General features: G+C 30.1%; 7 protein-coding genes across 11 annotated transcripts; 5 read left to right on the top strand and 2 right to left on the bottom strand.

Moving 5' to 3' along the window:
* Positions 1-670: 670 nt before the first annotated feature.
* Positions 671-4,737, top strand: Ttc30 (tetratricopeptide repeat domain 30). Its single transcript, XM_076310132.1, has 9 exons — positions 671-736; positions 927-992; positions 1,097-1,435; positions 1,501-1,636; positions 1,717-1,881; positions 1,952-2,220; positions 3,526-3,933; positions 4,005-4,389; positions 4,462-4,737. The coding sequence occupies exons 1-9, from the start codon at positions 671-673 to the stop codon at positions 4,602-4,604; spliced, it is 1,977 nt and encodes a 658-aa protein (XP_076166247.1). The 3' UTR covers positions 4,605-4,737.
* On the bottom strand, positions 972-5,511 carry LOC143145772 (zinc finger CCHC domain-containing protein 17). The gene is made up of 2 exons (XM_076309484.1): positions 3,118-5,511; positions 972-3,031 (listed from the first exon to the last, which is right to left on the bottom strand). The coding sequence occupies exons 1-2, from the start codon at positions 3,232-3,234 to the stop codon at positions 2,366-2,368; spliced, it is 783 nt and encodes a 260-aa protein (XP_076165599.1). The 5' UTR covers positions 3,235-5,511; the 3' UTR covers positions 972-2,365.
* On the top strand, positions 4,760-6,028 carry LOC143145773 (26S proteasome non-ATPase regulatory subunit 9). 2 transcript variants are annotated; one of them, XM_076309487.1, is made up of 5 exons: positions 4,760-4,933; positions 5,070-5,169; positions 5,247-5,434; positions 5,513-5,781; positions 5,899-6,028. In XM_076309487.1, the coding sequence occupies exons 1-4, from the start codon at positions 4,775-4,777 to the stop codon at positions 5,738-5,740; spliced, it is 675 nt and encodes a 224-aa protein (XP_076165602.1). In that variant the 5' UTR covers positions 4,760-4,774; the 3' UTR covers positions 5,741-5,781; positions 5,899-6,028. The 2 variants fall into 2 exon arrangements, with proteins under 2 accessions (XP_076165602.1, XP_076165601.1); XM_076309486.1 differs by lacking the exon at positions 5,899-6,028 and having other exon boundaries at positions 5,513-5,846.
* Positions 5,914-6,717, top strand: LOC143145774 (uncharacterized). Its single transcript, XM_076309488.1, has 3 exons — positions 5,914-6,071; positions 6,131-6,469; positions 6,534-6,717. Exons 1-3 carry the CDS (start codon positions 6,054-6,056, stop codon positions 6,570-6,572), a joined length of 396 nt encoding a protein of 131 aa, XP_076165603.1. The 5' UTR covers positions 5,914-6,053; the 3' UTR covers positions 6,573-6,717.
* Positions 6,718-7,820: 1,103 nt separating this feature from the next.
* On the top strand, positions 7,821-8,971 carry LOC143146281 (ubiquinol-cytochrome c reductase complex assembly factor 2-like). Its single transcript, XM_076310416.1, has 3 exons — positions 7,821-7,974; positions 8,062-8,341; positions 8,634-8,971. The coding sequence occupies exons 2-3, from the start codon at positions 8,268-8,270 to the stop codon at positions 8,938-8,940; spliced, it is 381 nt and encodes a 126-aa protein (XP_076166531.1). The 5' UTR covers positions 7,821-7,974; positions 8,062-8,267; the 3' UTR covers positions 8,941-8,971.
* A 107-nt stretch (positions 8,972-9,078) lies between these two features.
* LOC143146280 (putative methyltransferase-like protein 15 homolog) lies at positions 9,079-10,128 on the top strand. Its single transcript, XM_076310415.1, has one exon. It carries the CDS (start codon positions 9,101-9,103, stop codon positions 10,073-10,075), a length of 975 nt encoding a protein of 324 aa, XP_076166530.1. The 5' UTR covers positions 9,079-9,100; the 3' UTR covers positions 10,076-10,128.
* Pug (pug C-1-tetrahydrofolate synthase, cytoplasmic) lies at positions 9,794-17,642 on the bottom strand. Of its 4 annotated transcripts, XR_012991878.1 has the most exons (14): positions 17,605-17,642; positions 16,938-17,003; positions 15,785-16,120; positions 14,506-14,598; positions 13,561-13,702; positions 13,356-13,467; positions 12,407-12,972; positions 12,032-12,335; positions 11,741-11,958; positions 11,203-11,666; positions 10,862-11,114; positions 10,595-10,780; positions 10,356-10,517; positions 9,794-10,207 (listed from the first exon to the last, which is right to left on the bottom strand). XR_012991878.1 is itself a non-coding variant. In XM_076310412.1 (13 exons), the coding sequence occupies exons 1-13, from the start codon at positions 17,628-17,630 to the stop codon at positions 10,428-10,430; spliced, it is 2,856 nt and encodes a 951-aa protein (XP_076166527.1). In that variant the 5' UTR covers positions 17,631-17,642; the 3' UTR covers positions 9,794-10,427. The 4 variants fall into 4 exon arrangements, 3 of the variants coding, with proteins under 3 accessions (XP_076166527.1, XP_076166528.1, XP_076166529.1); XM_076310412.1 differs by having other exon boundaries at positions 9,794-10,517; XM_076310413.1 differs by lacking the exon at positions 17,605-17,642 and adding an exon at positions 17,130-17,259 and having other exon boundaries at positions 9,794-10,517.
* Between the last annotated feature and the right edge of the window lie 1,857 nt (positions 17,643-19,499).

Below are 19,499 nucleotides of genomic sequence, written 5' to 3'. Positions count from 1 at the left end.
TCCTTAAGATAGCGCCACTTTATGGCAACCTTCTGGTCGCTCAGAACATGGTTTGATACATTCTACAGTTTACGAAAGCAATCTTTGATCACTTTTGTGCTAGGTCATGAAACGTTTCTTTATCATATTATGCAATACACACTGTTGGTAAAAATCTTTCATCCGGCGAATGCATATTGTGTAGTTTATAAAGTGCATTCTATTAAATGCGAATAGAAAGGAAGGACATTAGTAGTGTTACTATTTTATGTGAAACACGAATTGCAAATAAGGACTACGAACAAAAAAAACATCAATTATTGTAATTTTTTGTAAATAAATGTAGTATTTAATTATATAATAAGGTTAATAAGATACTACATACTGTTTATAAATTATAAAGTAACTGTTAAAATATAAATTAAATAAATTTTTATTAATATTTATTTATTCTTTCGATGTATCGCATTTTTTACATTGTAAGGGTTTTCTTTTCCCATAGAATAATGTGTCTGTGGAAAAATTCATTTTTCCGTTTAGAAAAAGTATTGTTTCCATAGTTACGATATGAACGTTTTATCAAAACATTGTGCTATACAAATTAGATAGCTAAGTAGTTAAAATTCTGTCTGAATACTTACACATATATTTATTAAAATTTTGTGAATAAAGAAGTGCTGTTACTAAAAATATGAGTACTTTTGTACAAAATGTGCACATCAAGGATGGAGAATATACAAAGACAATTTATACAATGGTAGATTATATATCTATTGCTTAATTATTTGAATTTCTAAGAATGGAAACAAAATTGTTTAATTGAATATTCTTGTTTATAAGTGCCACTGTTCAAGCAATGTATTTAATTTAAAATTAAATTATAAATTTCAAAAACAATTTTTTTGTTATTTAATAAAAAATATAAAATAAAAATACTTATTTTTTAGATTAAAGAACAGCGATATACTGAGACAATAAAAGTTCTGATTACACTTCTAGACTCTTATACTTCCGTGCGTAAGATTGTATTGAAATAATATATTTTTTACTTACTTTAATAATAAACTATATTAACTATATTATACATTATATGTATATTTGATAAATTATTTTGCAGTCTAGACCTTGTTTATCTCTTCTTGCTCACTGTTATTTTTATACACAAGATTTTATATCTTCTGCACAATGTTATGAAAAATTAGTTCAATTGTGTCCAGACGAAAGTATATACAAGTTATACCATGCTCAATCTTTGCATCAAGCGTGTATGTACCAAGAAGCTTGGACAATATGTTCCAATATTATTAATCAAAGTAATTTAGAATTTAAAGTGAAAAAACTGCAGGCAGCAATAAAATATGGGCAAGAAGATATGGTTGCTGCAAAAAATCTTGTTGATCAATGCCCAATGGATGATGTTGACACAGAAATTAATTTAGGGTGTCTTTTATATAAGGTATTAAAATGCAGTTAAAATTCTCTTAGGAAAGATTTATGAATTTGTTATCTTTTTCCTTTTAGGAAGAACAATATGAGCAAGCTTTAAAAAGATTTTCAAATGCATTGCAAATTGCAGGTTTTAAACCCCATTTGTCATACAATGTAGCCCTTTGTTACTTCAAATTAAAAGAATTTGCTGCATCACTAAAACATATTGGTAATCTCTACATCATTATCACTTCTTAACTATTGCAAACTAAATTCATATAATACAAATTATATTATGTATTATGTTAGCTGATATTATTGAACAAGGCATACGGGAACACCCAGAATTAGGAGTAGGAATGACAACAGAAGGTATAGAAGTACGCAGTGTTGGAAATACATTGACACTTCATGAAACAGCATTAACAGAAGCATTCAATTTAAAAGCAGCAATTGAATATCAATTGCAAAATTGTAATTAAATACAAAGAATTATTATTTGATGTATTTACTATTTTTTGTCACTCTTATTTGATGGTTTTAGATGAAGCAGCAAAAGAAGCATTAACAGATATGCCACCTAGATCTGAAGAAGAGCTTGATGCTGTTACTTTGCATAACCAAGCCTTAATAAATATGGATAGAAAACCAAGCGAAGGATTTGAGAAACTTCAATTTTTATTGCAACAAAATCCATTTCCACCTGAAACATTTGCTAATTTATTGTTATTATATTGTAAATATCAATATTATGATTTAGCTGCTGATGTTCTAGCTGAGAATGTGCATTTGACTTATAAGTATTTAACACCAGTAAGTATAATTTTTATTATTACAATATTAAATGTACTGTAAATGCATCTGTCACAGATCATCTAATGAAATATTTCAGTGATTTAAAGAGTTATAAGAGTAATATAAGAAATAACTTTGGGTTTTGTCAAAATTATATTACTCTTCATCGATCTGGATATTTACTTTTTGAATGTTTACATTTTTTTGTACGTTTTTCTAAACTTTCTGAACGCTTTCGTTTATGAGCTTTTACATCATGACTAGAAGAACTTTCACTAGCACTTTCATCATTAGAAGAACTATCATATTTCTTCTTTTTTTTTTTCTGGTCTTTAGAATGTTTTTTTTTCTTTTTCTTAACTATTTCCTTTTCCTCGGAATCAGTACCATCTGTATCTTGCTTATGCTTCTTAGCTTTTTGTTTTTTCTTTGACTTTTTCTGTTTATGTTTCTTCTCTTTTTCGCTTGTTTCAATTTGTGGTTGAACAACTTCCTCTTCAATCTCTGGAATCAATTCATACTTTTTTCCATCAGGAGACATAAAGCAATCATTAGATAGATGACCAGCTGTTCCACATTTTGTGCATGTGGTATTAAGAACTGCTTCTAAATGTATAGCTTTACGTTCATACTTTCCTATAGTTTTTTTCTTTTGCATATCTCTCTGTAATTCTACACCATTGGGATCCAAGTCTGTACCATTTCCTTGATTTACATATTTCATAGATAATCCTATTTTACCATCATCTCCTACAGAAATAACTTTGCACCATACTCGTTCCCCTCTCTGCAAAATTTCTGCAACATTGTCAACATGAGCTGAGCTTACCTAAAAAGATTACAAATATAAATTATTTAAATTCTGTAATAAAAATATGTAATTTATCATTTTTTACGAATATATTATTCCGCTACCTGTGATTTATGTATTAATCCCTGTGCTGAACAGCCGGGAATTCTAATGAAAGCTCCATAATTTTGTACAGACGCAATTTCCCCAAGAAATATTTGATTTATCTTACAATTTACCATTTTTGTAAATGATAAATATTTTAAACAAAAATATTTTTATTTGCAAGTTATACGATTATTTTATTTATATTAAAACAGTAATAATAAATCTGTGACAAGAAAATTTGACGTGAAGGTTAGATTCACCTATAATGTTTAGATGCAGGACTGTAACTAGCACAAACTAATTGGGGGAGGAGGGGTACTTAAGTTGAAAAAAATTTTTATAAGCGTTTTTATTAAATTGATAAAACTAAAAGTTAAATATTGATATCTATTATTGCAGTAACACAACTTTTACATACTTTTCAGTATTTATACGATTTTTTGGATGCGTTAATTACACAACAAACTTCACCAGAAGAAGCATATCGGAAATTTGATGATCTCGGCAATAAACACATGGAGACATTAAGAAAAGCAACAAAACGGGTCCAGGAAGCAAGATTAAATCATGATGATAGTGCTGTTAAAAAAGCAGTAAATGATTATGAAGAAGCTTTGGAGAGATATGTACCTGTTTTAATGGCACAAGCTAAAATTTATTGGGAACTTGGGAATTATACGCAAGTCGAGAAAATTTTTAGAAAAAGCGTGGAATTTTGCAACGAACATGATATATGGAAATTAAATGTGGCTCATACTTTATTTATGCAAGAAAACAAATTTAAAGAAGCAACAGGTTTTTACGAGCCAATTGTTAGGAAAAAATATGAAAATGTCAGTTGCTCTCACCTTTCGAACATTTTTATTTAATGCAAATTGATTATAAAATTATATCAAAATTTCAGATTTTGGACGTAAGCGCTATAGTACTTGCCAATTTATGCGTGAGTTATATTATGACATCTCAGAATGCGGAAGCTGAAGGATTAATGAAGAAGATAGAAAAAGAAGAGCAAGCGGTATCACGAGAGGATCAAGATAAAAAATTGTTTCATTTGTGTATTGTAAATTTAGTAATTGGTACATTGTATTGTTCTAAGGGAAACTATGAGTTCGGTATATCTAGAGTCATGAAAAGTTTAGAGCCTTACAATAAAAAGTTAGGAACAGACACTTGGTTCTACGCGAAGAGATGTTTTCTGTCTCTTTTAGAACAGTTAGCCAAACAACTGGTAGTTTTAAAAGATACAACACTTCAGGAATGTATACAATTTTTAGAACACTGTGAAGGTATGATTGTTTTTATTATACCATGTTATATTTCCGTAGTTATGTACAATTTTTAATTTTTTTAAATTTTAGTTTACGGAAGGGACGTGATCACGGTGATAGAACAACCTTTTGACATGCAAGATATGCTTTCCATTACTCCACAGGGCAAACAAACGGTTGTATTTGAAGCGCGATATCTAAAAGGTCTATTTTTAAAACTACAAATGTCATAGATGAGACTATATATGTATGATCTATGTAAAATTATTTTATGAAATATTCATTAAAAATAACTAATTTCAAATATTTAAGAAAGTATGAAAAAGAAATCAATCTTCACCCGTAATGTGTCATTATTTCTATTAAGTTAAATTTTTATAAATGCTTGATACGAGGGGACCTCATGCATAATTACGGGCCTGATGGCTTACGTGATCATTGTAAATTAAAAATGGTAGTCGACATGGAGTTACAGGAAGCTAAGGATTACGTCCATCAGCTTATGAAAGAGAAGGATAGGATTGAATCTATGTTGAACGTATTGAAAACAATCTTGGATTCGGTATGTATATCGGAATACTTTAAATTCATAATTACCGTTTAACTAACCATATCATTGAAAATTAATACAACCTATGTCGTAAACAGCATGACCTGTCAAATTTTCGAAAATATGATTGTGTTTACGTTGATTACAGAATCATGTCGGCATGAATGATAGTCTGGTTGACCCTGCAGGATATCCACGGCAGGATATCGATGTTTACCAAGTCAGACACGCAAGGCATAAAATAATATGTGCGTTTATTTGTCTTATAATTTTGTCATAAGACATTTAATAAATTGAATTTATTAGTACCTTGTTAAATGATTAGGTCTCAGAAATGATCACAGAGCACTGATGAATAAAATAGAAGAGGGTTTACATAAAGTGCACGCATTAGCAGGAAATTCAGCAGGAAATTCTATTGCAGTTGCAACAAATGATATTGCAGATGATGAACAATTAGAGCCTTTTCTGAGAGTAAACTTAGTGAGTCCAGGTTCACCAGCTAAAATAGCGGTAGGATATATACTACAAAATATGATAATGCTAACAAAATTATAAATGGTTATACATTTAGAATATTATATTTTACAGGGGATTGAAGTTGATGATCTCATATTAAAATTTGGTTGTATTGATTACCATAATTTTAAATCATTAATGGATATTGGCACTTTAGTACAAAAGAGGAAAAATAAGGCAATTGACATAACAGTTAAACGTGGATCTAACATTTTATCTTTTACTTTAACTCCGCGTCGCTGGCATGGTAATGGTCTTCTGGGATGCAATGTAGTATCTATAGAGACAGTTGAAAGATAAAGCCTTTAAAAGAAGTGTTTGTTTATAATTACAGATTATTTGTATGTATGTTAAGGAATAAATAAATATTTATAAATTATTGTAATTAATATGGTTATTTAACTATTTTTATACATTTAACATTTAACATTACATATTTTTTTATAAACTTTAAGTAGCTTTAATAGTATAATCCTGAGATGTGACATTCAAGCCTTGAAATATAATCTGTATAATCTAATGTAAGTTTATACCTGAGAAATTAAAATGGCAGAGTTGGTATAAAATCGGACAACTTGAAGGAAGAGAATCATTATTGGAACACACCAGCAAGATGCATTTTCCACTGATTGTAAGTTACAACTGGCATATATATTATTCTGTCACTTATAAAAAATTTGTTTAATCTAGGTAATACTGAATGTCAGTATTTTTGTATGTCAAGTATTGAGCGAAGATAGCACTTATGAATATTCTGACCAACATCCATGGCCATATGTTTATACTGTGTATCCATTTTATAATTCTGAAACATTGCTTGAAGTATGGAAAACTAACAAAGCGGTGGACATTTCTACAAATGTCGTAACTCTAGCTCCTGATGATCGAGAACAAAAAATTTTCTATTCTGATGATCAACGTAACGATACAAATTTACAGACACAAAACAATGTACCTTATTTTATAAGCGAAGTTAAAAACATAAATGAGGAGCAGTTATCAAGAAACAAACAACGGTTATCTAATTATGTAAGTAGTGATGAAAGTTATTGATTATAATTATGATTGTAAAATATACATTTCAATGTTTCAGAGAAACCGACATAGAGAGGTAAATTTGCAAAATGAATAACAGGATCTCATTTTGATTTAACAATACAAAGGAATAATTTACTTACAAAAGTTTGCGCTTGTATTTTAGTGTTGCTATTACTGAAATTAAAAGTTCAGAGATGTGCTTATATAAAATATTATTAAAAGAAGTTATTTGCAAGTAATATACTTTTTTTTTATTTCCAATCCCTACTTTAAAAGTTGTGTTCAATAACTACTCATTTAAATATTTTTTATGCAAATTTGTTAAACATAAACAAACACAATGTTTTGTATTTGTATAGAAGATCCAAGTGTTATTCAATTATTTTTTCCTTAAAATATAAGATACATACTACAGAATACGTGTCTGAGAATATATGGAATTTGAAAAATTTGAATAAACTGTTAAGGTAGCTGCAAGTTTGGTAGCTACTCTTTAGTTTATGTTGTTAAAATCTTCCAAGTTTCATCTTTGGGAATGAATAGAATTTATTGCGACAGTATTTTTTGACACTGTTTAGTTTGATAGTACCATAAATGATATATAGAGACAAGTTTTCCAAGTTTACTACCTTTACCGGCTTCATCGTTCATTTGAGTTAGTTTCCAGAATCACTATTCTTAAACAAAGAGGTTACAAAAACCACTAATATTTTACGAGGTTGGTATTTCAGATTGTGTCAAACTAACTCTCGTAAATTGAAATGTTATTCTATTATCTTGTTTGTGGTATAACCAGTGTGGCCAGATTTTATTCCTTAAATCGCTGACTGGGAGGAGTGGGAGAAGGTAACACGAGGAGAACCGTCCCACTCCTTCAGGCATCGTACGCTGAAGGCATTGGTGTGGGAAAGTTTGCGTTCTATGGTGTATACGAAATGAATTAATCGAAGTTCATTATTTGTAATACGGTTAAATCTTTAAATGTATAAAAATCACATTAAAGGACTAATTTAATTATTAACTCATTATTTTAGTACTTTATTTCTCTTTTTATAAATAATATGTAATAATAATTGTTATTTACACAAATATATAAACAAATTTATTATTTAGAAATAATAAGTCATTTCTTTATGTATGCTACAATTTGTATATGTTATTTATAAATAATAGGATTTCTTATATACTTATATAAGTAACAATTGTTTAGTGCTACCCTCTGTCATTTCTCCCAGTAAGCGACATGGGGAATCGCTGAAATTTGGTTATAGTGTCATTTTATAAATGCCTATAGTGTGTTCCATTAGTCGATGAAGTAGATTCAAATAAAACAACAATTGCAATTCTACATGTGTTATGTTAACATGAAAAAATATATAATGATGTCAAATAAAGTTATAGGTACAGAAATGTATTTAAAAACACGCGAATATACAGAATAATTAATCTTTGCTTCTGCATGCTATATACAATTACTCATTATTAAATTTAAAAAGGTATTGTATAAGGTTACTTATATTTTAATCTGTGTTCATATGGTAATTGGTATAATTTTATTAAAACTTTTTGCTATTTTATTGAAGATTTTAAAACACTTGGCGCATCTTTTCGAATTTCAATAAACTGTGCGGCGACCTATGATACATCCCTAACTACACATTGTATCAATAGAAAGAACCAATGAAATTTTGGTCAACGTGATTCTGTTACATTAGTTCTCATGCAATACAATATAACTTGTAGATAATACGGCAGCACTTTGTATGTTTTAAGGTTATCAGGCACTGTTATGGCTTTTGGTAGTTACAAAAATTATTTGCAATTATTGAAATGTTGGCCATTAGATAAATCAAAAGTGGGCAGGTAATTTCATTAAATGTTATAAATGTCTCTTTATACTTTTTTAATATGTTTGATATAAGTAAAATTATAATTACTTTGATGTAATTTTTATTGTTTTGTGAAATTGTATATGACAAGGTTAGAATGAATTTTTAAAAATTTGTACTTATTATATTTGTCACATATTTCAGAAAGTCTTTTAAATGGTTGGAATATGTTATAATAATTCCTTTTTATAAAATTATTATATTTAGTTATAAAATTCCATACATTATATAGTATTAAATTTAATCGTAATTTGTATTTATTTTAGAGATTTAGGTGAGCATATTCGTGATCGAGTAAAACTTGCATTTATAAAATGTGAAGTATATAGTCAAGTAGATCAAGAGCAGTGTGACCGTTATTACCTGAGTTTGAAAAGAATTGTTTCCAATCAGTATGGACAAACATATGCTCATAGTCGTAATAGCAGTGCTACTGGATTAAATAGGGAACAATGTAATTTGTTACTCACGCCAGATATGCTAGAGCATTTTGAACTGATCAATAAAGGAATTTTTTCACGCACATATGCAAAACTTAAAAATCATTACAATGCTGCAATATCTAAGATATAGAAATTATTTTATTTCTATACAAAGGCATTATAGTATCAAGAATCTTATAAATGTAGACTATTTATTACGAAGGCAAAATGATATTAAATACATAAACAATGTAAAGAATTATTGTCAGATAATAAATAAAGATGTTAAAAATCTACCACACACACCAGTTATGGCCAAAGAAGTATTACAATACTTAGAGCCATCAATGGGGAAAACTTTTGTGGATATGACATTTGGTGCTGGTGGACATTCTACCAAAATTTTGGAATCTTCTCCTAATGTAAAAATATTTGCATTGGATAGAGATCCTGTTGCATATGAAATGGCACAAAATTTGTCAAAAAAGTATCCTGAACAATTAATACCTTTATTAGGAAGATTTTCTGAATTACCACAATTGCTGTGTAATCATAAAGTGAGAAAGAATAGTATCGATGGATTTTTATTTGATTTTGGATGTTCATCGATGCAATTTGATGTTGCTGAAAGAGGATTTTCTTTTTCAAAAAATGGACCATTGGATATGAGGATGGATGGATTTAGATGTCCTGAACAACCTACAGCAGCCGATGTTTTAGAAAAAATATCTGAAAAAGATTTAGTCCATATCTTGAAAATTTATGGTGAAGAGAAACAGTGTAAAAATATTGCACGTGCTATTATTAATGCTCGATATACTTTCAGAAGTTTAAAAACTACAGAAGAATTAGCTAAACTTGTTGATGTTGTTGTTCAAAAACAAAGATTTGATCAACTTAATAGACCTACTCATAGTGCCAGAAAAACATTTCAAGCACTTAGAATTTTTATAAATAATGAATTGAATGAAATTAATTATGCTATAATTCTTGCTGGATCATACTTGAAAATAAATGGTCGTTTAATAACAATATGCTTTCATTCTTTAGAGGATACAATAGTTAAAAGGCATATTTCTGGAAATACAACAGATTATGTAGCTAATAAAATACCATTAAAATATTCTAATTATAGTAAATTTTATAATTCAACTGAAATGCAAGACTCTATGAAACGACCATGGAAAATGCTGCATAAACATGTAGTAACACCTACATCTGAAGAGGTAATGACAAATCCAAGATCACATTCTGCAAAATTTCGAGCTATTAGTAAAGTATTTTAAGATTGTTTTTACTTATAAAATGAGAAACGTATAATGTATAGTATATGCATGTATAGTATATATAATATGTAGTATAATGTATCTTAATGTAAGTAGTATATATCAAATATAAAATATTCCAATCAAATATAACTATTGGGTTGTTCGGAAAGTTATTTCGTTTTCCAAAATGGAGAATATATAATTTAATAAAATGTTTATACACTTTAAAAAAATCGATTTCATTTTCACCAAAAAAAAAAAACGAAATGACTTTCTGAACAACCCAATATTATAATACTTATTGCTAGACATTTTAAAATATATTATTTTGAATTGTAGGAATGTTTGAAACATTCAAAATATGATACACTTAAAATAGGCCTTCTATTTCATCTGTTTCACTGTTCCAGTCCATATCGTAAATGCTTGGTCTTACAGAAAGACCTGGCATCATCATTATCTGTTAAAATAACATTATTACTATGGCTGTATATTGTATCTGTGAAATTAATAATTGTTATACATTTAAGTACTTACATCTCCAACCATAGGTACTATAAAGCCTGATCCAACAGATACAAATATATTTGTAATATCAAGCACAAAACCTGTAGGTGCACCTTTAATCGATGGATCACCTGTTAAAGAATTTGATGTTTTTGCCATGCAAAGAGGCAATTTATCGTATCCCAGTTTATTGTACATTTCAATTTTCTTTTGCACCTATATTAATAATGTTATATTTATACATAAATATATGAATAAAAATATTACAGAGAATATACAGAAATGAAGGCATTTTACCTTGTCTGCAAGAACAACTTGTCCAGCTCCATACATTTCTTTGGCAATAATATTAATTTTTTCTTCGATACTGACACGAAGATCATACAATACTTTAAAATTACTGGGTTTGTTGGTGGCAGCTATAACTGCATCTGCAAGGTTCGTGGCACCAGCACCACCTTCTGCCCAATGATGGCATATGACTGCATCTGTTGCACCACTGTCAATTGCTGCTTGCTTTACCAATTCTAATTCTGCTTGTGTATCGGTACTGAAACACAATTTCAATACATTTACAATTATATGTTGCTTAGTAGACAGGACTCGTCACGAAAAAATTTATGTTTTGTCAAACTCACGCGAATACGTTAATAGCGACAATAACTGGCACACCAAATTTAACTCCATTACTGATATGTTTCTGAAGATTTGGGAGACCTTTTCTAACTAATTCAAGATTTTCTTCGAGATATTCTGTTTTTAGGAGAGCACCAGCGGTTACTGGAGGTCCACCACCATGCATTTTTAGTGCTTTAATAGTTGCAACGAGTACGACAGCGTTTGGTATGTGTCCAGATGTTCGACATTTAATATCAAAAAATTTCTCCATTCCGATGTCAGACCCGAATCCAGCCTCAGTTACTACGATACCTTCTGGTCCGACTAATTTCAGCGCAATAGCATCAGCTATAATCGAGGAACAACCGTGTGCAATATTTGCAAACGGTCCAGTATGAACCATTACCGGAGTTCCCTCCAAAGATTGCATAAGCGTTGGCTCAATAGCGTCTTTTAGTAAAATTGCCATTGCTCCGGTTGTACCCTAAATTCAATTTTGCATAAGATAATTATATAAAACTTTTACGATTCATTGATATCTATTATAAATATACTAACAAAATCTTCTGCAGTTAAGGGTTCCCCATTTTTGTTAAAAGCTACTACTATGTTACCTAGCCTTTGTTTCATGTCCTCGACGCTAGTGGCAAGTGCGAGTATTGCCATTATTTCAGAACCGACAGAAATGCAGAAAGATGTTTCTCGTGTTTTACCTTTTTCAGTCGGGCTTTGGCCGATAGTGATTTTACGTAAAAATCGGTCATTCGTGTCGACCACTAAAAGAAGCATATTTATTTGTAAAACATATTTCCATTTTACGGATTGTTATATAATGGCGGCTTGAAATACCTCGCGTCCAAGTAATATTTTCTGGATCAATGTCTAGTCTTGCGAATTTTGTAATCTCTTCTTCCGTCAAATTATTTGGATCGGTCTTAGTAATACCAAGCTTCTTCAGACGTTTTAATTGTATATTCGAAAATTTCCTAATGCCTTTGACTGTCGGTACAAGTCGATCGTAAAGTACCTTGTCGGACAGAGTACATTCGTGAAAATATCGGGCATCAATTTGTGCTGCTAATAGATTATTCGCTGCAGTTACAGCATGAATGTCGCCAGTCAAGTGCAAATTGAATTCTTCCATGGGGATAACCTGAAAGTAGTTGATTAATTATTTTCAGCGTTCGAAGCGCAATGAAGAATTTTCATTTTAATAAACATTGCCTGCGAGTATCCTCCACCTGCGGCACCTCCTTTGATTCCAAAGGTAGGTCCCTGACTGGGTTGCCTTAAAGTAACAAACGTGTTCTTTCCTCTGTGCGCGGTTAGTGCTTGCACTAAACCAAGCGACGTGGTACTTTTGCCTTCTCCAAAAGGTGTTGGAGTAATACCAGCAACTACTACGAGTTTGCCATTTTGTTGATGTTCCAGCCTCTTCAGAACGTTCAAACCAATCTTCGCTTTCTTGCTACCGTAGGGACTGATTTCATTGGACAATAATCCAATTTCTTCCGCCAAGGTTGTGATCGGTTTCGTTACTTGATTCCTTGAAATTACTATATCGCTGGGTACGGGTTTTTGCGGATTAATTTGCAGAACGGATAGGTTCCACTTGTTGTTTAATATTCTTTCTGCTGTTCTTTGAGCAGATATTACTGTATTTTTCATCAACATGGCTACAGTCATGGGGCCAACACCCCCAGGTACCGGCGTGATGTATGAGGCTACTTTTGCAGCTTCTTCATAATTTACGTCGCCCACTAAATAGTATCCAGCTTTCTTTTCTGGATCTGAAAAGTTTTTGTTTGCAATGTAACATAATTACTGATATTTTTCATATTCGATCTGTACAAATGTACTAACGTTTTTACGCATTTAATGCACGTTGTGCTAATAAATGCACCTAAGTATTAACTGCTAGTTCTTCTTAAGAGAAAAGTATGTTTTGCACAATAACAATAGCGGTTCGAAGGAAAATTTGAAGTCAATTCAGTTCAGTTTAAGAAGAAGTCAAGACTTAATATCGAATTCAATAATTATTGTAAATGTCGAAATTAGTAGTGTTCAACTTTGAGTTTGAAGCCGAAACATTAGAGGAAATTGTATTTTTGGTTAATATAAAATATTTCAAGCGTATTAATCCACTATAAACGAAGTAGAAAATTATATCTACCTGTAACGGAATTGATTCCACAATCGATTACAACTGCACCTGGTTTAATCCAGCTTCCCTGGACCATCTGAGGTTGACCAATACCAACCACTAAGATATCGGCCTGCGAAACCTATAATTAAATTGAGGATTAGATACAGAATCTACTACGCATCTTTTAAATTGTAACTCTCATTTAAGAATACATCAGAAGTTAATTACTTACAACTTGCGGGAGATTCTTCGTTTTCGAGTGACAAACCGTTACAGTTGCGTTATGCCATTTCAATAATTCGGCAATTGGAGTACCGACGAGTTTACTTCTGCCTATAACTACGGCTTGAGCACCAGCGATTGGTACTCCGCTTCTAGTGAACATTGTCGTTTAAATTATAATATATATTATCCATCGTTTATAAGTTATTTATTAAGTGCTCGTAATGTTCGTTTCGAAGAAATGGAAAGAAGATTCGCTTAATTTTGAATACGACTAATTGTGCATACTGATCTTTATCGTTTTTCAAATTATCATTAAATAATATTAGAAATTTGTTTGAAACTAAAATTAATTTAATTTCAATTATTACGCAGAGCGGTAAGAATGTTTTATGGTACGTCAATATAAGTGGACAGAGATATGAATATCGATATTTAATTTTTATATACTTATATCGGGTAAATCACATAACTTATCCATAATTTAAATTAACAATTTTCTATCTTATTATTCTATTCTTGATTTACCCTTTCAAAGTTGTTTTTTGGTGTCCAACAGGCGCGTTTACGGAAAAACTGTTTGAGAGAAAACTATCATATTTTTTTTTTTTATATATAGAATCCGAATATGCAATAAAAAATACCATTTTTCATTAAAGAAACTCGACTTTCGGTATGAATATCCTATCCGAGGTCGGTATCGGAGGTTTAAACTATTATCATTTGATACAGCATATTACCGAATTAGTTGATAAAATCTCTTGGGTTTTCCATAAACCCCATTATCGATTTTAATAGGGGTGGTACAGGATAATAGGAATTTTTATAATTTATTTCGATTCATTATGAAGTATAAACTGTGTTAGAAAAATTTTGGAACATTAAAATGACCAAAGTTCTAAGGAAATCTTCCTAGAGTCTACTTCTGAAACGAGTAAGAACATTTATAACGTACTTTTTAATAATCTCGATGCACGCGTTCGGGGTACATGGTAAAAATCCTGTCATATCGCCAATGGCCACTCTTCCTTCGTTAACGGTGTTCAATCTAAAAAGATGAAATTTCAAAAAGAGATCTTTAAATACTTATTTGAAATTCCAAGAGTACAAGTTCTGTTATTGATCATTGGCAATCGAAGGGGTCATTATTTCAGAATTTCTTAATAATATCATGTTTACGAAAAACAACGATGTTTTTTTACTGTTGCATAAATAATGAGATGTTATTGAAGTTTCATTTATGCAAATAAAAGACGTTTGAGGTGACTGTATCCTTATCTTCTAATCTGAAGCATTTTGCGTCAAAGGTCACGATATTTGCGTTGCCTCTTGAAATTTCGTACTATCGCGTACGCCGCTAAACATTGTTGATAGCGTATTTACAACTACGTAACCGTGAAGTAAGTTGTTCAAAATAATTAGAGGTTGAGCCACACAATCATTGAGATTTGCCACGAACAAATCATTTTCTCAAATAGAAATGGATACTGAGATATAAAAAGTTGTAACATGTTGTGTATGTTAGAAATCTAATGAAGATACTATCACATTAAAAATGAACTATTATTAATTATAATTAAATATTATTATTCTACAATTACAATTAAATATTACCAGATAATTATAAATCAATATGAGCAAATTATTTAAGTGATCGTATTATTCGTTATCAGTATGGTATCGGGGTGATGGTTTTACGTGCAAAAACAAACCGAAAGTATATGATAAAAATTTGTTGCACGAAATTTCATTTTCGAGAAAATCAATTTTGAAAGTACATACACGTGTACGTAACTATATATAGATACACGCATATATGCGTGATATTTATTACGAGTTCGTTAAAACAAAATTGCGCGCGAACTTCAAATAGTTTCAAAATCGATTTCGTTCAAAACAATGCTCGGTACAAACGAATTCTGTTCTATTCTTATTTTTTTCAATTAATTTTCCCGCGTAGAAACATAATATGTCATTACGGGTCTTTTATCTTTGATATTTATTTTATCCTCTTAAATTGTTCAGAAACTGATCACCCATTTTGTTTTGAACAACAAAGTCGATCTATAAATGACAGTTAAGGAACAATAATTGTTCATGCTCTTTGAGTGTTATTTTTTGTTGAGCGTAAATAAAATACAAATTTTTATCCCTTCTTTTATATGTTGTATAAATATTATAAGTGTGATAGGAATTGATCGAGCAATTAAAAAGATAAATAACATAGCACTTACCCGTCCACATCTTTGTTTTGTGACACTGTATCAGTAATTAGATGACTATTGATCTGATTAACGGTATCTAGTGGCATTTGTACGATAATTCCGTGAACGTTTGGATCATTGTTCAGTTTGTTTATTTTATTTATTAAATCGATTTCTGTCGTGGTATTAGGTAGTTTGAGGTGTTCGACGGCGATTCCAATATCATTCGCCGCTTTTATTTTCATTCGTATGTAAACATTCGAATCTTCCCTGCCGCCTACTTGAACAATCGCTAAGCCTGGTCGAAAATTCGGCAGTTTTTCTTTCAATGCTTTCACATCGTTTGCTAGGTTTTTTCGAATTTCCCTGATAGAATCGAATAAAATTCATTAGATTCTACACGAATATTTTCAATGTTGCAATACATTTGGTTGCAAATCGTTTGAAGATAAAATTATTTTTAAATTAAGAAACTATGTTACTACAAAATTACTTTTCAAGAAACTTTTTAAGTTTTTTTTTTTTCAATTTCTATTATTTATATAACGTGTATTTACAATAAATATCATGTTTAAATATAAAAGCGTTTTAATCATTTTTATATATAAGCTTATAAATGCTTGCAAATGTATAAAAATACCATGTATACATTAATGCGTGTATATTTCAAATATTCAAAGTTGGCGGGTTTTAACACGTGCTCATCATTCTTGTTTTTTTATGTTCACTAACATGAAACAACTCGTAATTATTTGATCGTTAAAATACACACAGGCTTTTATGTATTTCCGTTTTGATAAATATTTTTCTATTATATAATTTAGAGTCTGTAAATAAACATAACCTCACACGGTAAAATGCATGCTTTGTATAAGGTAGGTTAAAATTCCCAGGTATGAGGGCGAACACATTTTCAGAAAATCAATTTCAAAAGCTAGGTTATGGCATTGAGCACTAGCGTCTTCAGTGTGCTATTTGATAATTGAGTAAGTAGTTTGTATTCGAATTGGTATATGTGAAGTTGTAGTTTTAAAATGTTTTTCACAAGGAAGGTCTCTATAGAAAATTGATAAGAATAAATAAAGCGTGTTCAAATTAATGTGCATGTTGAGAACCCTTTTTAAGAAGTTTAATAAGTGAATTTAAATGTGTTATTTCCACGATTAAAAATAATGTAACTCACTTCGCCAATTCGGTCCCAGATAATACGATTCCTCGTACGTCTGTCGACATACCTCTATGGAAAAGTCTGCAATCACAAGAGAAATTGCTATTGTTTTCGTACCGGTTTCTGTTAAGCTAAACTTTTTCAGATAATCACAGTTTCGAAATACATGTACTGGAAGACGGTTCTATACGCGACACTACAACTTACTGAAGGACTTATGGTAGTCGAATGAACTGCCTTAGTCTAGAGTACCGGTTTTACACGCGATCAACTCAAACACGTATTCATCTAGATAATGTAATGAGATGTATGAATGTAAGAATGTCTGCTCTACCATATCTCTCAAGATGTGTACGAAGTTCTGAATGCAAATAAACAATACATATATTCATATACGTATATATATATATATGCACATATACACGAATGTATTCCAATTTAAAATTTTGTTTCCTTCTTGCCTGATTAAGTATTTTCCTGATATTCACTATTTCCAAATTTCTATATATAGAGATTAATGATGTCACACATTAAGATATCTATTTATATGATATTTTCTTCTGCTATTAATATAATTTATATTAAATTTAAGAAATTTATGATAATTGATTTTTATACAAACAACAATCGTATATTTCGTTGCGACAATAATATTTCAATTTAGAATAAATATTAGTCTTACTTAGAAACTTGTACTATTCGTGACATATGATAGATCGAGACGACGATTTGTTCGGTACTGATAATAATAGTGATCTTCATGGGGGGCAAGAAAATATCTGGTGTAAACAAGGAGGATGTTTATTGGCGTTTCGTATGATGAAACTACCAGTGATAAACTTTGACACGTAAATTATAGTTACGAATCTTCAAAGAGAGCATTTCTATTTAACTATACATTGCATTGTATTTATACTGAAAAGATATACTTTTTATATGTACATATTTCTATTTTTTAACTTGTAATTTGTAATCTCTTCTGCTTATGCAGTAAATATGGATTGTAATACATTATTAACTTTAAAACGGTAAATTACAAATCAAAATTGGGAAACTATATCGATAAATACATATGGAATAAAATAGAAATAATCGTAACTATAAATAATTAGTCTGCTTTGATAAATAACTGAGGGAAACAAGTAGTCTTGTTTTTCGGTTTTTAACAATATAACAAGGATTATTATTTTAGAGTTAAAATTATGTTATCGTTATAATTATACGAAATTAAATATTGGGTTAATCTTTTGTTTTTCACTTAGTAGTTGAAAGAAGATAATCTTGTTTAATAATGAGTTATTTTGTTTTTTACAATAGCAATTTAACGTTCTGGTTACATTTTTGGTTTTCAATTAAAACTTAAAATTTATGAAATTGAATGTAGAAGATTGTATCTGCATTATGAAAATATAACAAAAAGTCAATATTTCAACGATGTTAATTCATAATATTGGATTTTTATTATTTTTCTCTCCTTAGATATTTCAAGTCCTAATTTCAGGTGACACGTTGTACATTTTTGATATCGTTGCGTTCAATTAAGAATTTCAAGTTTACGAAATAAGTTTACCTTAATCACGGAGTACATTTTTGATTTAATTTATCGAACGATGATTCTATTTTTTTCCTCGAAGATATTTTGTCGAATTTAATTCGGAAAAGGGATTATTCTACAAGGAAGCTGATAATCGATACACGTTTCTGTTTAATTAAAGAAATTTCCGGAGACTTAAAGTTATTTATAGCTAGCTTTGCAAATAGTCCAAACTAGTATTTCTGAAGAACATTATAAACCTACGGGCTTCCCTCATCCTGTTCTATGCTTCTGAACCCACAACTCGATAAACCTATTTAAATGACTGTGACCCATCCCTAAAACTGAGCAAAAACTAAATTTAAGCTCCTTGATGTCGTGGTAATAGTTAATTCTAGTATCAAAACATCCGAATACATAATGAACAAGCTGCCTTTGAAGCTAAGAAACTTGTACCAAAGACTGCATAAACTAATGAATTTGATTGTAATCTACTGCTGGATGTACTTTGATTTCTTTTAAGTACTAATAGCTTTATCATGCTATTAACCATTGTGCACCCTATACTGATCTATTTCCTAATGTTTGTTTCACGTTTGAATTATACCTAGATACTATAAACGTCTCGAGAAATTAAACAATTAATATATTAAACCAAGAACAGATATTCATTTTTTAAAATAATAAGCGAAACTTGTTCGAGTTAGATGGATTCGAATAGTACCAGGTTAACAAACGTGGATATCTTGTTCGAAACATAAAATGTATTTTTTCTTGCCTGAAAAATATTCTTCAAGCAATGGTGGTAAAGATCGGTAAAATTCATGTAAATCGAATATTCTTTTAAAAAGTTATTCGATGTCAAATTTCGATTTTGGGTCAAATTGATCCGAACAGTGCACAAGGTAAAAATAAATGTAACACTTGGCTATTTCAAATTTTAGAGTTCTAAGAAGTTTATGTACATTTATTTATTTATATTTTTTTGTATGGAACCGATAAACATACATATATGTACATTAGGAACAGATTTGTGATAAGTA

This window comes from Ptiloglossa arizonensis, chromosome 4 (genome assembly GCF_051014685.1).
Source record: "Ptiloglossa arizonensis isolate GNS036 chromosome 4, iyPtiAriz1_principal, whole genome shotgun sequence".
Classification (NCBI taxonomy): domain Eukaryota; kingdom Metazoa; phylum Arthropoda; class Insecta; order Hymenoptera; family Colletidae; genus Ptiloglossa; species Ptiloglossa arizonensis.
This window is presented reverse-complemented; position numbering and strand designations above follow the sequence as displayed.

What these genes read in the sequence shown, in the direction of transcription:
- Pug (XM_076310412.1), bottom strand. Translation starts at nt 17,630, where the DNA reads ATGTCACGAATAGTACAAGTTTCTAA. An exon ending in CGAAGAATCTCCCGCAAGTT is followed by an intron (nt 13,468 to 13,560) that starts GTAAGTAATTAA and finishes ATTTAATTATAG; the next exon opens with GTTTCGCAGGCCGATATCTT. An exon ending in TGGAATCAATTCCGTTACAG is followed by an intron (nt 12,973 to 13,355) that starts GTAGATATAATT and finishes AAAACTTTTCAG; the next exon opens with ATCCAGAAAAGAAAGCTGGA.
- Ttc30 (XM_076310132.1), top strand. Translation starts at nt 671, where the DNA reads ATGAGTACTTTTGTACAAAATGTGCACATCAAGGATGGAGAATATACA. An exon ending in TTCTAGACTCTTATACTTCC is followed by an intron (nt 993 to 1,096) that starts GTGCGTAAGATT and finishes ATTATTTTGCAG; the next exon opens with TCTAGACCTTGTTTATCTCT. An exon ending in CTTATAAGTATTTAACACCA is followed by an intron (nt 2,221 to 3,525) that starts GTAAGTATAATT and finishes CATACTTTTCAG; the next exon opens with TATTTATACGATTTTTTGGA.
- LOC143145772 (XM_076309484.1), bottom strand. Translation starts at nt 3,234, where the DNA reads ATGGTAAATTGTAAGATAAATCAAATATTTCTTGGGGAAATTGCGTCT. An exon ending in GATTAATACATAAATCACAG is followed by an intron (nt 3,032 to 3,117) that starts GTAGCGGAATAA and finishes TAATCTTTTTAG; the next exon opens with GTAAGCTCAGCTCATGTTGA.
- LOC143146281 (XM_076310416.1), top strand. Translation starts at nt 8,268, where the DNA reads ATGGCTTTTGGTAGTTACAAAAATTATTTGCAATTATTGAAATGTTGG. An exon ending in GATAAATCAAAAGTGGGCAG is followed by an intron (nt 8,342 to 8,633) that starts GTAATTTCATTA and finishes TATTTATTTTAG; the next exon opens with AGATTTAGGTGAGCATATTC.
- LOC143145774 (XM_076309488.1), top strand. An exon ending in AACAACGGTTATCTAATTAT is followed by an intron (nt 6,470 to 6,533) that starts GTAAGTAGTGAT and finishes TCAATGTTTCAG; the next exon opens with AGAAACCGACATAGAGAGGT.
- LOC143146280 (XM_076310415.1), top strand. Translation starts at nt 9,101, where the DNA reads ATGGCCAAAGAAGTATTACAATACTTAGAGCCATCAATGGGGAAAACT.
- LOC143145773 (XM_076309487.1), top strand. Translation starts at nt 4,775, where the DNA reads ATGCATAATTACGGGCCTGATGGCTTACGTGATCATTGTAAATTAAAA. An exon ending in CGCAAGGCATAAAATAATAT is followed by an intron (nt 5,170 to 5,246) that starts GTGCGTTTATTT and finishes TTAAATGATTAG; the next exon opens with GTCTCAGAAATGATCACAGA. An exon ending in GTTCACCAGCTAAAATAGCG is followed by an intron (nt 5,435 to 5,512) that starts GTAGGATATATA and finishes TATATTTTACAG; the next exon opens with GGGATTGAAGTTGATGATCT.